The sequence below is a fragment of the Orcinus orca genome, chromosome 5 (assembly GCF_937001465.1).
Source record: "Orcinus orca chromosome 5, mOrcOrc1.1, whole genome shotgun sequence".
NCBI lineage: Eukaryota > Metazoa > Chordata > Mammalia > Artiodactyla > Delphinidae > Orcinus > Orcinus orca.
The window spans coordinates 61,349,128-61,363,355 of record NC_064563.1 but is presented as its reverse complement, the minus strand read 5'-3'; the positions used below and the strand labels follow the sequence as shown (position 1 = coordinate 61,363,355).

The 14,228-nt window shown below is 38.5% G+C and overlaps 1 protein-coding gene across 1 annotated transcript in view; it reads right to left on the bottom strand.

The window, feature by feature from the left end:
* Positions 1-313: 313 nt before the first annotated feature.
* Positions 314-14,228, bottom strand: part of KCNMB2 (potassium calcium-activated channel subfamily M regulatory beta subunit 2) — a 30,040-nt gene continuing 16,125 nt past the window's right edge. The window contains exons 3-4 of the mRNA XM_004270525.4: positions 12,656-12,851; positions 314-801 (exon numbers count right to left, since the gene is read on the bottom strand). Of these exons, the coding sequence (XP_004270573.1) occupies positions 517-801; positions 12,656-12,851 (481 nt within the window). The 3' untranslated portion in view covers positions 314-516. The remainder of the gene's footprint in view (positions 802-12,655; positions 12,852-14,228) is intronic.

Below are 14,228 nucleotides of genomic sequence, written 5' to 3'. Positions count from 1 at the left end.
GATATGGTAGAAATACAAGGAAAATGCCTAAAGTCCTAAAGGAAATCTGGTACCTTCACTTGCTACAGGGCTCAGTATAGAGTAAGGAAAAAAAATATTTTTGGCTGCAGCTTTAGTAAACAATGAATGATGAAAAATATTGCAGAAATATCTTCAAGAAATCTGACCACTCTGAGCACAGACCTTATCACACTGATATTGTCTATATACCTCCACGAAGCTTGGCAAATGAATAACTGAGCCTGATTTTGGTGGAAGGAGAGAAGGAAGTACTAGTTCCAGCTTTGAACCAAGATTATGAAAAAAACCCAACCAACAGAAAACAGTTATTTCTTCTCCTGAATAATAAAGACATCATGTTTGCATATAGAACAGCTTTTGCATTATTGCTCTACGTATAAGAATATATTAAGGAACTCATAATAGACTGCACATTACAAACTTAAGGTTCTTTGGTGAAGAATGAAAGAAAACAGTATTTGAGCTTTAAAGAAAATGATCTCATCCACTTTGCTTTTATCTATTGATCTGTTGAATCCTCTCACAGAGCAGGGAGAGGTACTGTGTGAGTTTCACCATGGCAACGATAGCCACGCCCCCAGCCATCATACACGTTGGCCAAAAGAGTGAATGGAACAGCACGTTGGAACTGTAGAGTTTGGTTAGGATGACACTCTTCTGGTTTCCTTCCGGGTCAGAATAGCAGGAGAAGTGTTGGTACTTCCTGAAGTTTTCCATGACAACATTCACCAGGGACATGGATTCTTCAAAATTTTTTCCACACTTAGGTATATAGGAGCACTGTGGAAAATGAGATAAACCGTCACCAGAAGATACTCTGTGTGTGTGTGTATGTGTGCGTGTGTGGTACTAGGAGGAGTACTGAGGCCAACTTAATGATCTGTGAAATAACCATGATAGTTTTTCTTTTCATATTCAAACTAGTGCCTGTAGAAACCCTAAGAACTCACACACTGATTAAGACAATGTTTTTAGGTATCCGGCCAAGATGTACTTTGACAGCTCACTCATATAGCTTAAATATTGATTAAAATTGGGTGACTCCAAAAAACAATTGGATAACTCCAGTGGATTCCTTTTGCCACAGCTAAGCATGGTGAGTGTTCGTTATTCTCCACTGAACATACTTTTCCATGGAACCAGAGTGTCGACCTTTCTGTCTTGTATCTGTCCACAGCTGTCAGTTATCTCAGGGAACTCTCTTATCTTTTCAGCTTGGCTTCATTTTTTTCAGCCAAATCACCTTGGTCACCTTGCTGCTAGTCAAGAAGACAGCTGTACCCCTGGTGAGCTGCTAAAAAAGAATCTCAGAAAGTGTAGAGATATTGAATAAAGAGCTGTGATAAATGGTTCATGCCCAGTTAATGTTGACAAGGTAACTTTTTCCATAAAGCAAGGAAGCATAAAGCAGAATCAATTCCGTTTACTCTTAAACCAGCACTCATCTGAGAATTTACAGTAACTTTTCTTTGATTGTTTCACCTGCTATCTTTCTTGCTATATCTCTTGTATATGCCTCTCCTTTTTTTTTCTACACACTTACATCCTCTGATTTCTTTCTTTGTATCTCTCTTCTCCTTCCCTGCCCTGCCCTGCCTGCCAGCCCTCACCTCTCTATGATACTTTCCCCTCTATTCCCTCTTCCTGTTCTCCTTTCTCCTTTTCTTCTCCCTCCCTCGTCTCTGGATACAGATGGAATTAAAGAACGTTGTAGTTTTTCTTTTTATTACTTATTGGATATGTTTTTGCATATATTTTCCTAATTTATAGATCAGTCTTTGAGGAGATGAAATCTCTGTGAACCTCTTCCTTGGTCTGTATGTGAACAGTGACAAAACTGATATAACAATGCATTTAACTTTTTAAAAAGTGAGGAAAAAAGTGATTTAAGTAACTTCTTTGGGAGATGTGTGGGCCCTTGGTTAAGTGTTTGCCCTCTTTATGGTAAGGTGCCTCCCAATAGGAAAAAAATTCCTATCCTTTGTTATATACATTATCAAATGATTAATTGATTTACCTGAATTAAAATGGTTTGTGACAAGATCACTGCTAATCTCATGTTTTAATGTGAATTAGAAAACTATGCCCCCTCATCAAAACACTGTTATTCTCTGTTGAAAAATTGTGATAGTACACTGATTTTATGAAAAAACCCCCACATATTTTACTGCTACTACCAGTTTATAAGTTGTGATTTAAATATTGACATCTATGAGTTTTACAATGTCACTGGTACCCCTAGGATTATACAGTACACAACTCACGCAACTGTATGTAGAGATACGGATGAGGTGGGCTGTTGGTGAACTTTGAGCTATACTGATGGGAGCTTGGGGGTAGGACCTTGGATTCCAGAACCAATTTAGATTTGTATATTTCACAGGAAGAAAATATAAAAGAAATGGAATGAGTTTTGCTAATGGAGTATGTTTGAATGACTCTTTCCCCTGACTTTTTAGTGGGTATACTGGCACTTGCTTTTTTTCACTGTGCTGTAATCACCGGATTACTTGTTTATAAACAGCAGGAAGATTCTTCAATTAGTTAAGAATGGAGGATGAGCATGCTGATATTTATCATAAACAAGGCTTAATATTCTCATACAAGGGCTGGTTGACAACCTCATATTTAATCAGCTAAGAATAAATGTGAGTACACTCATGAATGTGGTTAGTGCAGAGAGCTGGTACTAGCACAACATTAAGGGTCTGAAAGTATCTCCAAGAAAGCAGAATTTCTCAGTGAGTTATAACTTAGTATGAAAATTGGTCTATGACTGCCATGATACATTTTCTACTGGTTGGATGCTGGATTGAAAGAGTTTAAAGCAGTAAGGGGATACCTTTATATTTTTCCTTCTTCAGCACTGTTAGATCATGTCTACAATCTTTTTTAATGCTTTGATTCAAAAAACAGTAAAAAAATTTAAAGACAAGTCATTTGTGGTTGAATTTAAAAAGAGCCAATTTAGCATATGAATGCATCAGGGTTCTTTATATTTTGGTGCCAAGAGAGTTTATAGTAGTAGTTTTAGTGGCTAACAGTACTAAGTTATTGAAATGGTCTCAATAAAAATGGAATTCCATTAAAAATGGAGTTTTTCCTTTTCTTATGCTGTTGTGAATTGATTTGGCTTTTAAATTTTTTTTGGAGAAACATTTATCAGCCAGTGACAATAATTTTGTCACTATATAAGATTCTTCCAAATACAATGCGATATACATTACTTTTGAGACCATCTAGCAAGGTTGTAATACAGGAGCTGCTTTATTAAAGCTTCTAGTCATCAGGGTCTCAAATGCACACGTTTGGACTGGCCAGATGAGGTGTGTCCCATACATGATCAGGTGTGGGTCCTCAGGGCCAGGCACTTAGAAATGCAACTCCACGTTACTGGTAGAGAAAAGATTTCTCTGCCCTTGTGTTTTTAGCTTTTTCTAACCTTGCCACCCACCACCTTTCAACACACATAAACTGGCTCCCACTAGACTATTATTATCCTTGAAAATTCTATCATAATATGTCAATCATTCATTTACTTCTATTATTGATGGGTCCTTCTTTTGTGCTAATGAATATATAAGGTAGTATCACAAGCCCCTGACGTGTCTTCAAGAGGTCTGGTTACTGTGTTACTGTGTTTCTATAGCAAGTTACTTGGCTCCTCAGAATCAACTTTTGTATATAGTAGGGTTAATAGAGCCTTCCTGGCAGGGTGTGTGAGGATTAAATTATGAATATGCATAAAGCATCAATAAATTTTCTTTAACATATTTTTTATTGGAATATCACATTTGTCCATACGATCTAAAGTCTTTAAACAAATGCCACATACTAAAGTAAGAAAACTTTAAGGAGGGTAAAATTACTAGTTATGTGGTTTTCACAGGAACAGTCCTGTTTGATGGCTCTTGTCACGTGTTCCTTGTTTTTGTGTCCAAAGAGATTTGACATTATGCTGAATCCTACATTAGGATTCTAAGTTTTTGTTTCAAACTATAGCCATGTGTATGTTTCTGAGACTGGTATGAATTTGGGGTAAAGATTTAGTGATCTTATGATTTTATCACATGTTTGGAGAGTGCATTTCAACAAATGAAAACTTTAGTAAGTGATCAACACTTAGTTGGAAAAATGTAATGTAGATTGAAAAGGTAAAAATCCTTGTGTTTTTAGATCATTCTTTTCTTGGTGGGAGGTATGGGCTAGGAAAGATTTAACTTTTAGACTGCATGATATATAACACAAAGGAACATATGAATAATAATTTTATATACACAACACACTTAAATGCCACTCAAAATTTGTTTATATATATTTATTTTACCATGGCTATAGGTCCTTCTTTCTTTTGTGCCTAACATATGGATATAGAAACCTAGCAAAACTCTGAGGCAGCCATTCAGGGGAAGATTTAGACCCTCATCTCTCTTCTCTCTTTTTTTTAATTTTTATTTTTAATTAATTAATTTTTGGCTGTGCTGGGTCTTCATTGCTGCAAGTGGGCTTTCTCTAGTTGCAAAGAGCGGGGGCTACTCTTCATTGTGGTGTGCAGGCTTCTCACTGTGGTGGCTTCTCTTGCTGCAGAACACAGGCTCCAGGCATGCGCTTCAAGGGCTGTGGCTCGTGGGCTCCAGAGCGCAGGCTCAGCAGTTGTGGCGCGTGGGCTTAGTTGCTCCGCGGCATGTGGGATCTTCCCAGACCAGGGCTCAAACCCGTGTCCTCTGCATTGGCAGGTGGACTCCCAACCACTGCGCCACCAGGGAAGCCCTCACATCTCTCTTCTTAATCCTGAATTTTGTTAATAAACCTTTGTGCTTTTCCAACTCCCTTAAATTCTGTTTAGTGTTGAAAATATAGAGATGGCCCCACAACGTGACCCTTCGTCTCCCCAGCTGAGGAAACCTGGATCCTGTCACCTTCTCCTGACTGTCTTTTCCCTTACCACAAGGATTTAGCAATTGCATCTTCTCTCCAGTTCTTTGGAAAGCAACTGAAAGTTTTCTTAGCCTCCCTTCCAGAATCTTTCACATCAATAGAGAAGTGAAAGTTTTGAGAAAGTACCTGTTGGACTTTTGCTCAGCCATGCTTCACTAGGCATGTGTGAAGCAAAAAGTGACAGGCCTTCACCCTAAAAATAAAAGCTGTGGGAAGGAGTGGGGGCAGTAGGAAGGGTATATTTGGCTGGATAACCTCACTGGTCAGCCTCCTTTTCTTTATGATGGTAGGAAGGGAACTATTAATTCTCAGGATCACCTCAGGGGAAGGGTTTGTTCTTCATTTGTTCTTTTATTAGAAGGGCAGTGTCTTATTTCAGAGAGGGGTTAAGTTTGATGAAATCTAATCAATATGTTTTGAGTGTCTCTAAAGTACCAAGTTGCATGCTGGGTATAGGCATGAAAAACATAAACAATTTAAAACAGATCATTAGAGAGAAACAGGACAAGGGTGGTGGGAATGATGAAGTGGGACCAGCAATGAGGCTGAAAAGGCTCTTAGTAAAGGCTCTACACTTCACAGAGGTGGGCCACAAATTTGTGAGAACTCTGTGGTATCCAGGGCATCCTAGTCCACAATGCCTACAAGATAAAAACAAAAACACTGCTCACTGAAGCATAAATATCTTGGTTCTAAAGTCAGATGGGACTTCTTCAGTGTCCACAAACAATGAGTATTGTGTACATGTTTATTAAGCATGTATGACGTGCCAGGCTTTGTGTTCTGTGCTGGAGAAGGAGACATAATCCCTATATTCAAAGGATGTAGAGATCCCCAGCTGGCAGTCTTGGAGTACTCTAAACTTTTGAGTTCTTTGAACATTAGTGATGGACAGAGGAGGTGAGAGAGTAAACTGGGATGTTATTTTCATTCTTGTTTGAGACTTCCTGCTTCTTACCATCACTTTTAAAAAGGCGAATCCCACAACATTTAGACTATTTTAGTTTGCACTCCTAGTATCTGCTTGATTTTGGCAAGTGGGACTGTTTGAAATGTTTGGTAGAGGAGAGGAAAACAGTATTCACACTCTGCTATGTACCATAGTTTCCCGCAGTATCGGGACACAGATTCCTCCAGAGAGGTTTTCCTTTTCTGTGTTTTCCAGAGCTTTCACATTTGTTGTGGCATTACTGCTTGATGTGGAGTAGAGGAGAAGCTTAAAAGACCTATGAAATCCACTAATGAAATAGAAGCCACGTGGAGCTGCAGGATTAGTTAACACCCACGATAGCTTAAGCCATGGAGCCCTCAGGTCCATGATGTATCCAGTTAGCCCTTGAGTAAGTCAGATATCTAATTTGACCTTGCCCTTCACCATGATCCTCTTTCTCAGCAATGGAAAGGAGTAGGTTCATTTTCCATGCTTTTCTTCTTGATGCTCAGTGCAAGCTGTTTTGGGACACATTCTTCCCTTCATTTCTGCACAAAGATGCCCTTAACTGTGCCATAATTCAGTTTTGGTGAGTAGTGACTAAACTTTGTCAATCACAGAAGCATTTCTGAATCTATGGTCCATAGGCAGTTTCAGGAAATTTCTAATTTAAATATCCCTAAATTTAAGGTGCTGATTATGGGGATGTCATATGTCAAATTTCTGGGCATGTTTTTTCCCATCTTTTCAGGGTGCACTTCTATCTAATATGCATTCTGTGTAAACTGGTGTTGAATATACAACCTTGACTGTTCCTGTGGATCACGGATAGTTCTAGTCCTTGTTCATGGCCTTTTACTTGATCCTAATCACCTCTTGGAGTATGATGAAATGGCATGGATTCTCACCTATTCACTAAAATATACCATCAGAAGGATAAATATTTCTTAGAATTTAGAGTTTTTTAAAGCTCTTCACTTTACCCTCTCAAGAGGATGAGCTAATGTTTTGCTTTTTAAGAGAGAGCATGTTTAGGTAAAGAGACTTAGATTTTAATTCAGACCTAATTAGAGAATGTGTGAGTTTGGGGAAATTATTTCATTTTCTGACCTCAGCTTCATTATTGTGAAGTGGAGATAACAGTGGTACCTAATATGTGAGATTGATGCTGTAATTAAACAAATGAGTTCATGTAAAATATTTAGTATTATACAGTGCCTGGCACATTTTAAGCTCTTGATAAAATTTGGCTATTACCACTTTAGGAGTAGGGTTTTAGTCAGGATTAAATGAGATGATTTTTATAAAGTTCTTGGCATAGTGCTGGGCACATAGTATATAGTAGATACTTAATAAATGTGGGCCCCTCTTTTTTTCCCATTTAGATTCTCAACTTCACTTTATTTTCTTCCCTTTTTTCCTTACCCTACCAAATGCTGTGCAGAGGAACTCAGTGTTTACAAGCTTTGATTAAAATTGTAGAATCTCCCAGCATTCAAGCTAAAAGCTAAATAAAATCTGGAGCAGTGGTTTTGCCACTGTCTGGAGACTTTTTTTTTCGCGGTACGCGGGCCTCTCACCGCTGCGGCCCCTCCCGCTGCAGAGCACAGGCTCCGGACGCGCAGGCTCAGTGGCCACGGCTCACGGGCCCAGCCGCTCCGCGGCATGCTGGATCCTCCTGGACCGGGGCACGAACCCGCGTCCCCTGCATCGGCAGGCGGACTCACAACCACCGCGCCGCCAGGGAAGCCCTGGAGACATTTTTAGTTGTCACACTTGGAGGGAGGATGATGCTAGTCATCTAGTGGGTAAAGGCCAGGGATGCTGCTAAAGATCCTACAATGTACAGAACAAGTCTCCACCCCACCCTCACAGACGACAAAGGAATGTTCCACCCCAAATGTTAGTAGCCTTGAGGCTGAGAAATTCTAGTCCAGATATGTATATTCTCTGGATGTGCAGAACTCAGAAGGCTTCAGAAAGGTGACAAAATGAGGGGTGATGCTGAGTCTGGAGTTATAAATAATTGGTTAATTTATATAATTTACTCTCCATCCAAAATAGCTGTCTTCCTCATGACAGCGATATATAAAATACCACATATATGGTAGTACACTACATACCAAAAATGGATATACTTTCTGGTTTTGCACAAAGATTCATTTTTAATACTCTTTTAAATCAGATGGGCATGTTTTGGGGATCCCTGGTGGGTAAACAAGGTTTTAAACTCTCAAAGGAGATCAGCATTGAGAAATTTAACAACCGTAGTGAATTAATACGCAGCCACAGTTTATGATTCCTGTGACAGCCTTGTAGCCAGAAGAGGCAGGGGCTCTTGAGCCTGCTTGCAGCTCCTAGAGACCGTTAGTCAGCCAGTTGCTCCACAAGAGCATGCCAGCTTATCAGCTTAAGCAGCTTCAGTTGTAATATGGACAAGAGGTTGGTCACTGAATTTAAAAGCCAAAGAAAAAGACTATATGAGAGAGTGTGAAAATTTAAAAATAAAATCCTTTTGGATATCTTTCTACAAAGAAGCAGACAGCTTGACTGATATACCTTTGCCTCCTGTTGTCCCAAATCAAACATTGTCAGTAGTGCCTTATGTATCTCAGTAAAACCATGCCCATTCGTTGGTAACTATGGGGAAGACTACTATCTTTGGTGAGCTTGGGGAATAGTAATAAGAAGGAGAGGTCAAGATAGAGAATATTTTAATTTTTCTCCCCAGGAATATCCTGTATATTTCTCATGCTACATTAAGATCATGGTTTAGTGACCTTTTGACATGGCGATAACTGTATTTTCCACGTATTTACTTCTGATTAAAGGCAGAGGACAGCTAACCAGCGAGTGAAGAACTACTGGGCCAGGAAGGTGATCCAGCTGTTTGGTGTTTTCTTTCCCCTGGAAGTGTCTGTTGATTCTAGAAGGGGGCTGAGATCCTAGAAGGTTGGATGGAATTTTTGACAGCCTTGAAGAGCTAAGGGCAGGAATTATCATTAACAACCTATCAAGTGGGGGCTCTGATGACACCCTATTCACTTTGGGCTGGGACTGTTAAGGGCTGCATCCTAGGAGTAATGGTCAACCTGAAGAAGATAGGTTCTCAAAGGGACTTAAGTTCAAACTTGAATATCTCAATTTATGTAGTCAGAATAAGGTGATCATGAATGGCACCTAGGGGCCTTGCAGAAGCAAATGGAAATAATTTTTGGAAAAGATGACATCATGATATCAACCTAGGCTTAAAATTGTTTTTATAAATAATTTTGCAGATATGGTGTTTGACAACTAATAAAAAATAACCAGACATTACAATGCAACATGAAAACAATTAAAAAAAAATAGAACAGGCACATAGGGGCTTCAGATATTATAGTCATCAAAATAAACTTTAATAACTACAATTTTACTTTTATGTTGAAGAATTTAAAAGAGAATAATTAGAATACTGCAGAAAACTAGAAATTATAAATAAGAACCAAATGGATATTCTAGAAATGAAAAATACAATAAGAGAAATTAAGAGCTCAATGGATGGGTTTAAGAGATTAGTCAGAGCTGAGGAAAGAACTGTGAATCAGAAGGTAGGTCAATATCTATAATGAAGCACAGAGAGACAAAAGGAGGGAGAATATTAAATACAAAAGAGACAGGAAGACACACAGGGGATACAATGAGAATACCTAACATACAGTCCGTAGGAATTCAAAAAGGAGAAGAGGGAAAGAATGAGAGCAGAGATAATATTTGATGAGATAATGACTGAGAACCTTCTAAAATTGACAAAGAACATCAAGGAAGAGGGAGAGAGGCCCTGGGAACACTAAGCAGGCTAAATAGAAATAAATGTTTACTTTGGCACATAGTAGTTCAACTGTAGAAAACCAAAGAAAATAATCTTTAAAGTAGACCAAAATTACCTTCAAAGAAGTAGCAATTAGACTGAGAGCTGATTTCCAAATAGTAGTAATGCTTACCAGAAGACAATGGAATGCTTTCAATGTACAGAAATAAAATAACAGCCAACTTAGAATTATATACTCAGTGAATATATACTTTGAGAATGAAAATGAAAAGAAAATATTTTCAAATAAACGAATACTTAGAGATTTCTTTAGAGCAGATATTGCACTAAATAATTAAAGAGTGTTCTTCAGGAAGTAGGAAAAAATGATCCCAGACCAAGGATAAAGGAAGGAATGAAGAATAAGAAAATGGAAAATGATGTGGACACATCTAAATAGATAGCTACTATATACAAAAACAATAATAATATCTTCATGGGCTTAAAGTATATATCGAATAAAAATGTTGATAATATATAACTTGAGAAGAGAATAAATGGAGTTAAAATGTTTTAATATCCTTGATTAGTCAAGATTGCAAGTTGTAATCACTAGTTAAACACTAAAAGATTAGTGACAGAACACATAACTTCCAAGAAAATAGAGGGGAAAATGGGATCATAAAAATAATCCAGTGAAGATAGGGTGGTCTTTTCATAAATGGACTTGGACAAATGATTGTCCATATGAATAAAAAAGAAACCTAGAAACTTGACTCTTGCATAAAAATCAATTCCAGGCAGATTGTACTCTAAATGTGAAAGGAGAAACAATAACATTTCTAGAAGATAGTTTGGGAGAATGACTTCATGATCTCAGGGTAGGTGAAGACTTTTTAAACAGACAGCAGGACAACCAAACGTTTGAAAAAAAGAAAGAAAAGAAAACGAAAGAAAGGAAGAAGAAGAGGAAGAAAGGAAAAAGAAAAAAGAGAAAAGAAAAATATTGACAAGGTTTGGTTGCACTGGAATTAGAGACTTCTTTCATTCAAATACATCATTAAGAGAGTGAAAAGGCCACCTTTCATTTCAGGAGAAGGTATTTGCAACGCAACAATCAAGGAAGGTTCATATCTAGATTTAAAGAATTCCTACAATGAATACTAAGAAGAAACCATCCAATAGAATCAATTCAATAGAAAACAAGGGACTTGAACAGACATTATAAAAAAAAAGGATATTCAAAATGCCAATAAATAAATGAAAATGTACTTAATAACATTAGTCACCAGAACTGCAAGGTTCTGATTTCCTGCAAGTGCAGGATATGTTTTATTTCTTTGCTTTCATGGTGGTTATGTGGGGGAATCTCTATAACAAGTGCTTGAGCTGTACTTTTTCATTTCTTGCATGTTTTACAGTTAAAAACAAGGTAAATAAACCAAACAATGACCTAGTATCATACAGACAGCAGACAGAATACTGGTCCTAAAATTTTAACTGAGATTTTCCATGGTAGGTTCGCTCCCAATTTATAGCTTACATACTGCATTCATAGGGTTTATAGCTTACATACTGCATTCATACTGTAGTGATAAAGTGTCAAAACGAGAAAATGGAAATATGTCCCACTTTTTGATGCCTATTCAATTTTGGCCAATTTCCAATTCCTTGGAGATTTGAGAGGTTTACAGACATTCATCATTACAGGTCAGTTTTGATTTAAAAACTTGGCTTGAGGGATCTTGAAAAACGTATACTTTGTGGGAGAACTAAGCTATGTATATTTGTAGAATAGGACTAGGACTGGTATTGTTTGTGGGTACCACAAACAAAAGGAAATCAGAGCAGACATTGTGTCCTCAGAGATATTTGCAAGAATTCTTTTAAGTTACTGTAACCAAAATGCAAGGTGGGTTTACTTACTTTTTGTTAATATATCACAAAACGAATCCTATGTTCTAGTATCAAGCTTTGCAGCTACTGAATTTTTTTCAATACATATAATCTGTATCATTTAAGTGCTGATAATTGTAATGAAAAGTTTTTACAAGAAAGGCTAGAGTTGTGAGAATTGTATCCTGGTGACGAGAGCCAGTTGTCCTGTTGGAGAATGGTATCAGGTTGTCTTGGCATATGAAAGTACTCTGGCCATCTAAATTGCTACCATAAATCCAAAACGCAATGTATTTAACTTAAAATTGATAATGGCAGGTTGGTTCTGCTGACACGTTACTAGTCATCCCAGACCTTTTAAATGCAAATTTTATGTGCAGCTTTAATACAATACATATTGAGCATCCAGCACGTGGACTTGAATGTGTTAGTGCTGGAAAATTCAGCCTCTATGAACATAACACATGTGAAGAAATATGCACAGGCCCACATACTGTGACCATGGGTTGAAGGTCTCACCTGTGCTCTGCTCAGCACTCTCCATACTCTGTTCTAATCCTCACAGTGAATGACCTTGCAAGATGGTCATTGTTATTACATTTTTAGAGAAAAGGATACTGAGGCTCAGAGAGCTTAAGTTACATCTCCAAGACCACAGAATGAAGTGACAATGACCGTGGAAAAGCAAAATATAGTTTTACCCTGTGGTTCCCAGGTATATGACAAACATCTTGCTTTTTGGCTTGTACAACTGTGACTAAACTGCACATTTGCTTTGAAAGACTAAGTCTATTTGTGTATCAATAAGGACATAATGTTTACCCTTCTAAATGAAAGTAAAGGCTAAATCTTCACTGTTCCAAAATGGGGAGTGATTTGACCACCAGTTGCACAGAAAATAAATGTTTCCCAAGTAAGAGAGTCAAGTAGTGTAGTGAGTTCTGTGACTGGATGAGGAAGGGCCTGCTTCCTAGTGGCATTTTCCTTTGAAGTGCTGGCACAGGGGAACTTGATAGAGAGATGGAACGGTGCGGAGCTGTGTGGGGGTGAACGAGATGCAGTGTGCGCCCAGCTCCTACCTCATGATTGATTTTCATTGTCTCTTCCGTGTGGTAGAGAAGGAGCTTCTCTCCAGAAGAAGTCAGGTTAACGTACACCTGGAGACAGGGGTACTGAGAGAGTTTCCAGCAGTCCGGACCACAGCTGAAGGAGCAGTTAAATGTTTCCGTGATGGATGCATTCAGCAAGGTGCACTGAGCCTCCTCGGTCCACACACTACACAGAGAGGAGGAGAATAAGCACAGGCCCAAATGCCAAGGGCAAAGAAGGTGTAATCAGAGGGGAACATTTGTCAGCTCCTTGACCTGAAAAATTTTCAAGATCTATAATACAACCTATTTGTTAATGTGTCTGTTTTTAAATAGAGCAGCTTTAGGCTAACTATAATATAAACACAGACAAACTTTGCCTGGCATCTGAGAACTTTGCCGATGATTTCCATCAGATATAGTATCATCTTTTCCAGTGCTTGATTTAAGTTAGATATTTTTCCTTAATCAAATTCATTGGTAAGCATAAGGCAGCATCTTTTTACATCACAACCTGTACTCACCCTGCATTTCTGCATTTTAACCTGCTTCCTGCCATGCCTTGGTCCTCACCTCGCAATGTCTGCCCAGTTTGTAGGCAGCGAAGGGGTAAGGGAGAAGGGGAGGAGAGATGGTGAAAGGGTGGAGGGGCTTGAGGTCTAATGTGACAGATGATAGGACAGTGATATATTTCTTTAAGGTCTTTCTAATAAGGGAGAAAAGATAACTCCACCTTTTGATTATACCAAGAGCAATCACTTATTGCATCCCCCTTCACCCTAACTGGTGCTTTACATACATTGTCTTCTTTGTTCTCCCAATAACCCTATAGGTTAGGTGTTAATTCCTTTTAAAGCTGAGTGAATTGACAGTCAGAGAAATCAAATACATGCAAGGACACACAGCTAATAAGTGATGGAAATTGTGATTCCATCCAATCCTCTATTTCTCTACTGCCCGGGCTCGTTCCATGGTGCTGCCCTTCTTCCCCACAAACAGTGGAAAAGAGGCTCTTGTTATATGCAGATTAATGGGTTCTTATCAGTGCCCTGGGACCTCTCAATTAGAAAGATTAAACAAACAAACAAACCCTCCAGCTGCCCATTGGTCAGCTTTTCATTCTAAAACATTTATAATTTTATGATCAAGGGTAATATTTGTGATTAGGAAGTAACACACCCAGAATCAATGTTTTGCTTCTGGATATAAGCTGATTACCAGAGTGATCAGAAAACATTCTTTGCAGATTAATAGCCCTTCTTTTTGCTGGACATGTGTTGACAGGGCACCCTTTCCATGTCCAGTTTCATACCAGAGCCAGGATACTAGCACTGACCCCCTCTGGTGTGGCAATTTGTATTTTCCTGGGACATGGGTGGTCAGATTTTGCTTATACAAGGAGGAAAAAAGTCTTAGATGGTTCTAAGCAGATGTGAGGATCTGAAAGCGGTTTTGGAGTCAGTGAACTCTTGGGGCCTGAGGCATCAGAGCTTTCACTGAGAAGCGGCACAGCTGAAGGCATCAGAGAAACAGAGCAGAGCAGCCACAAATGGGAAAGATGATG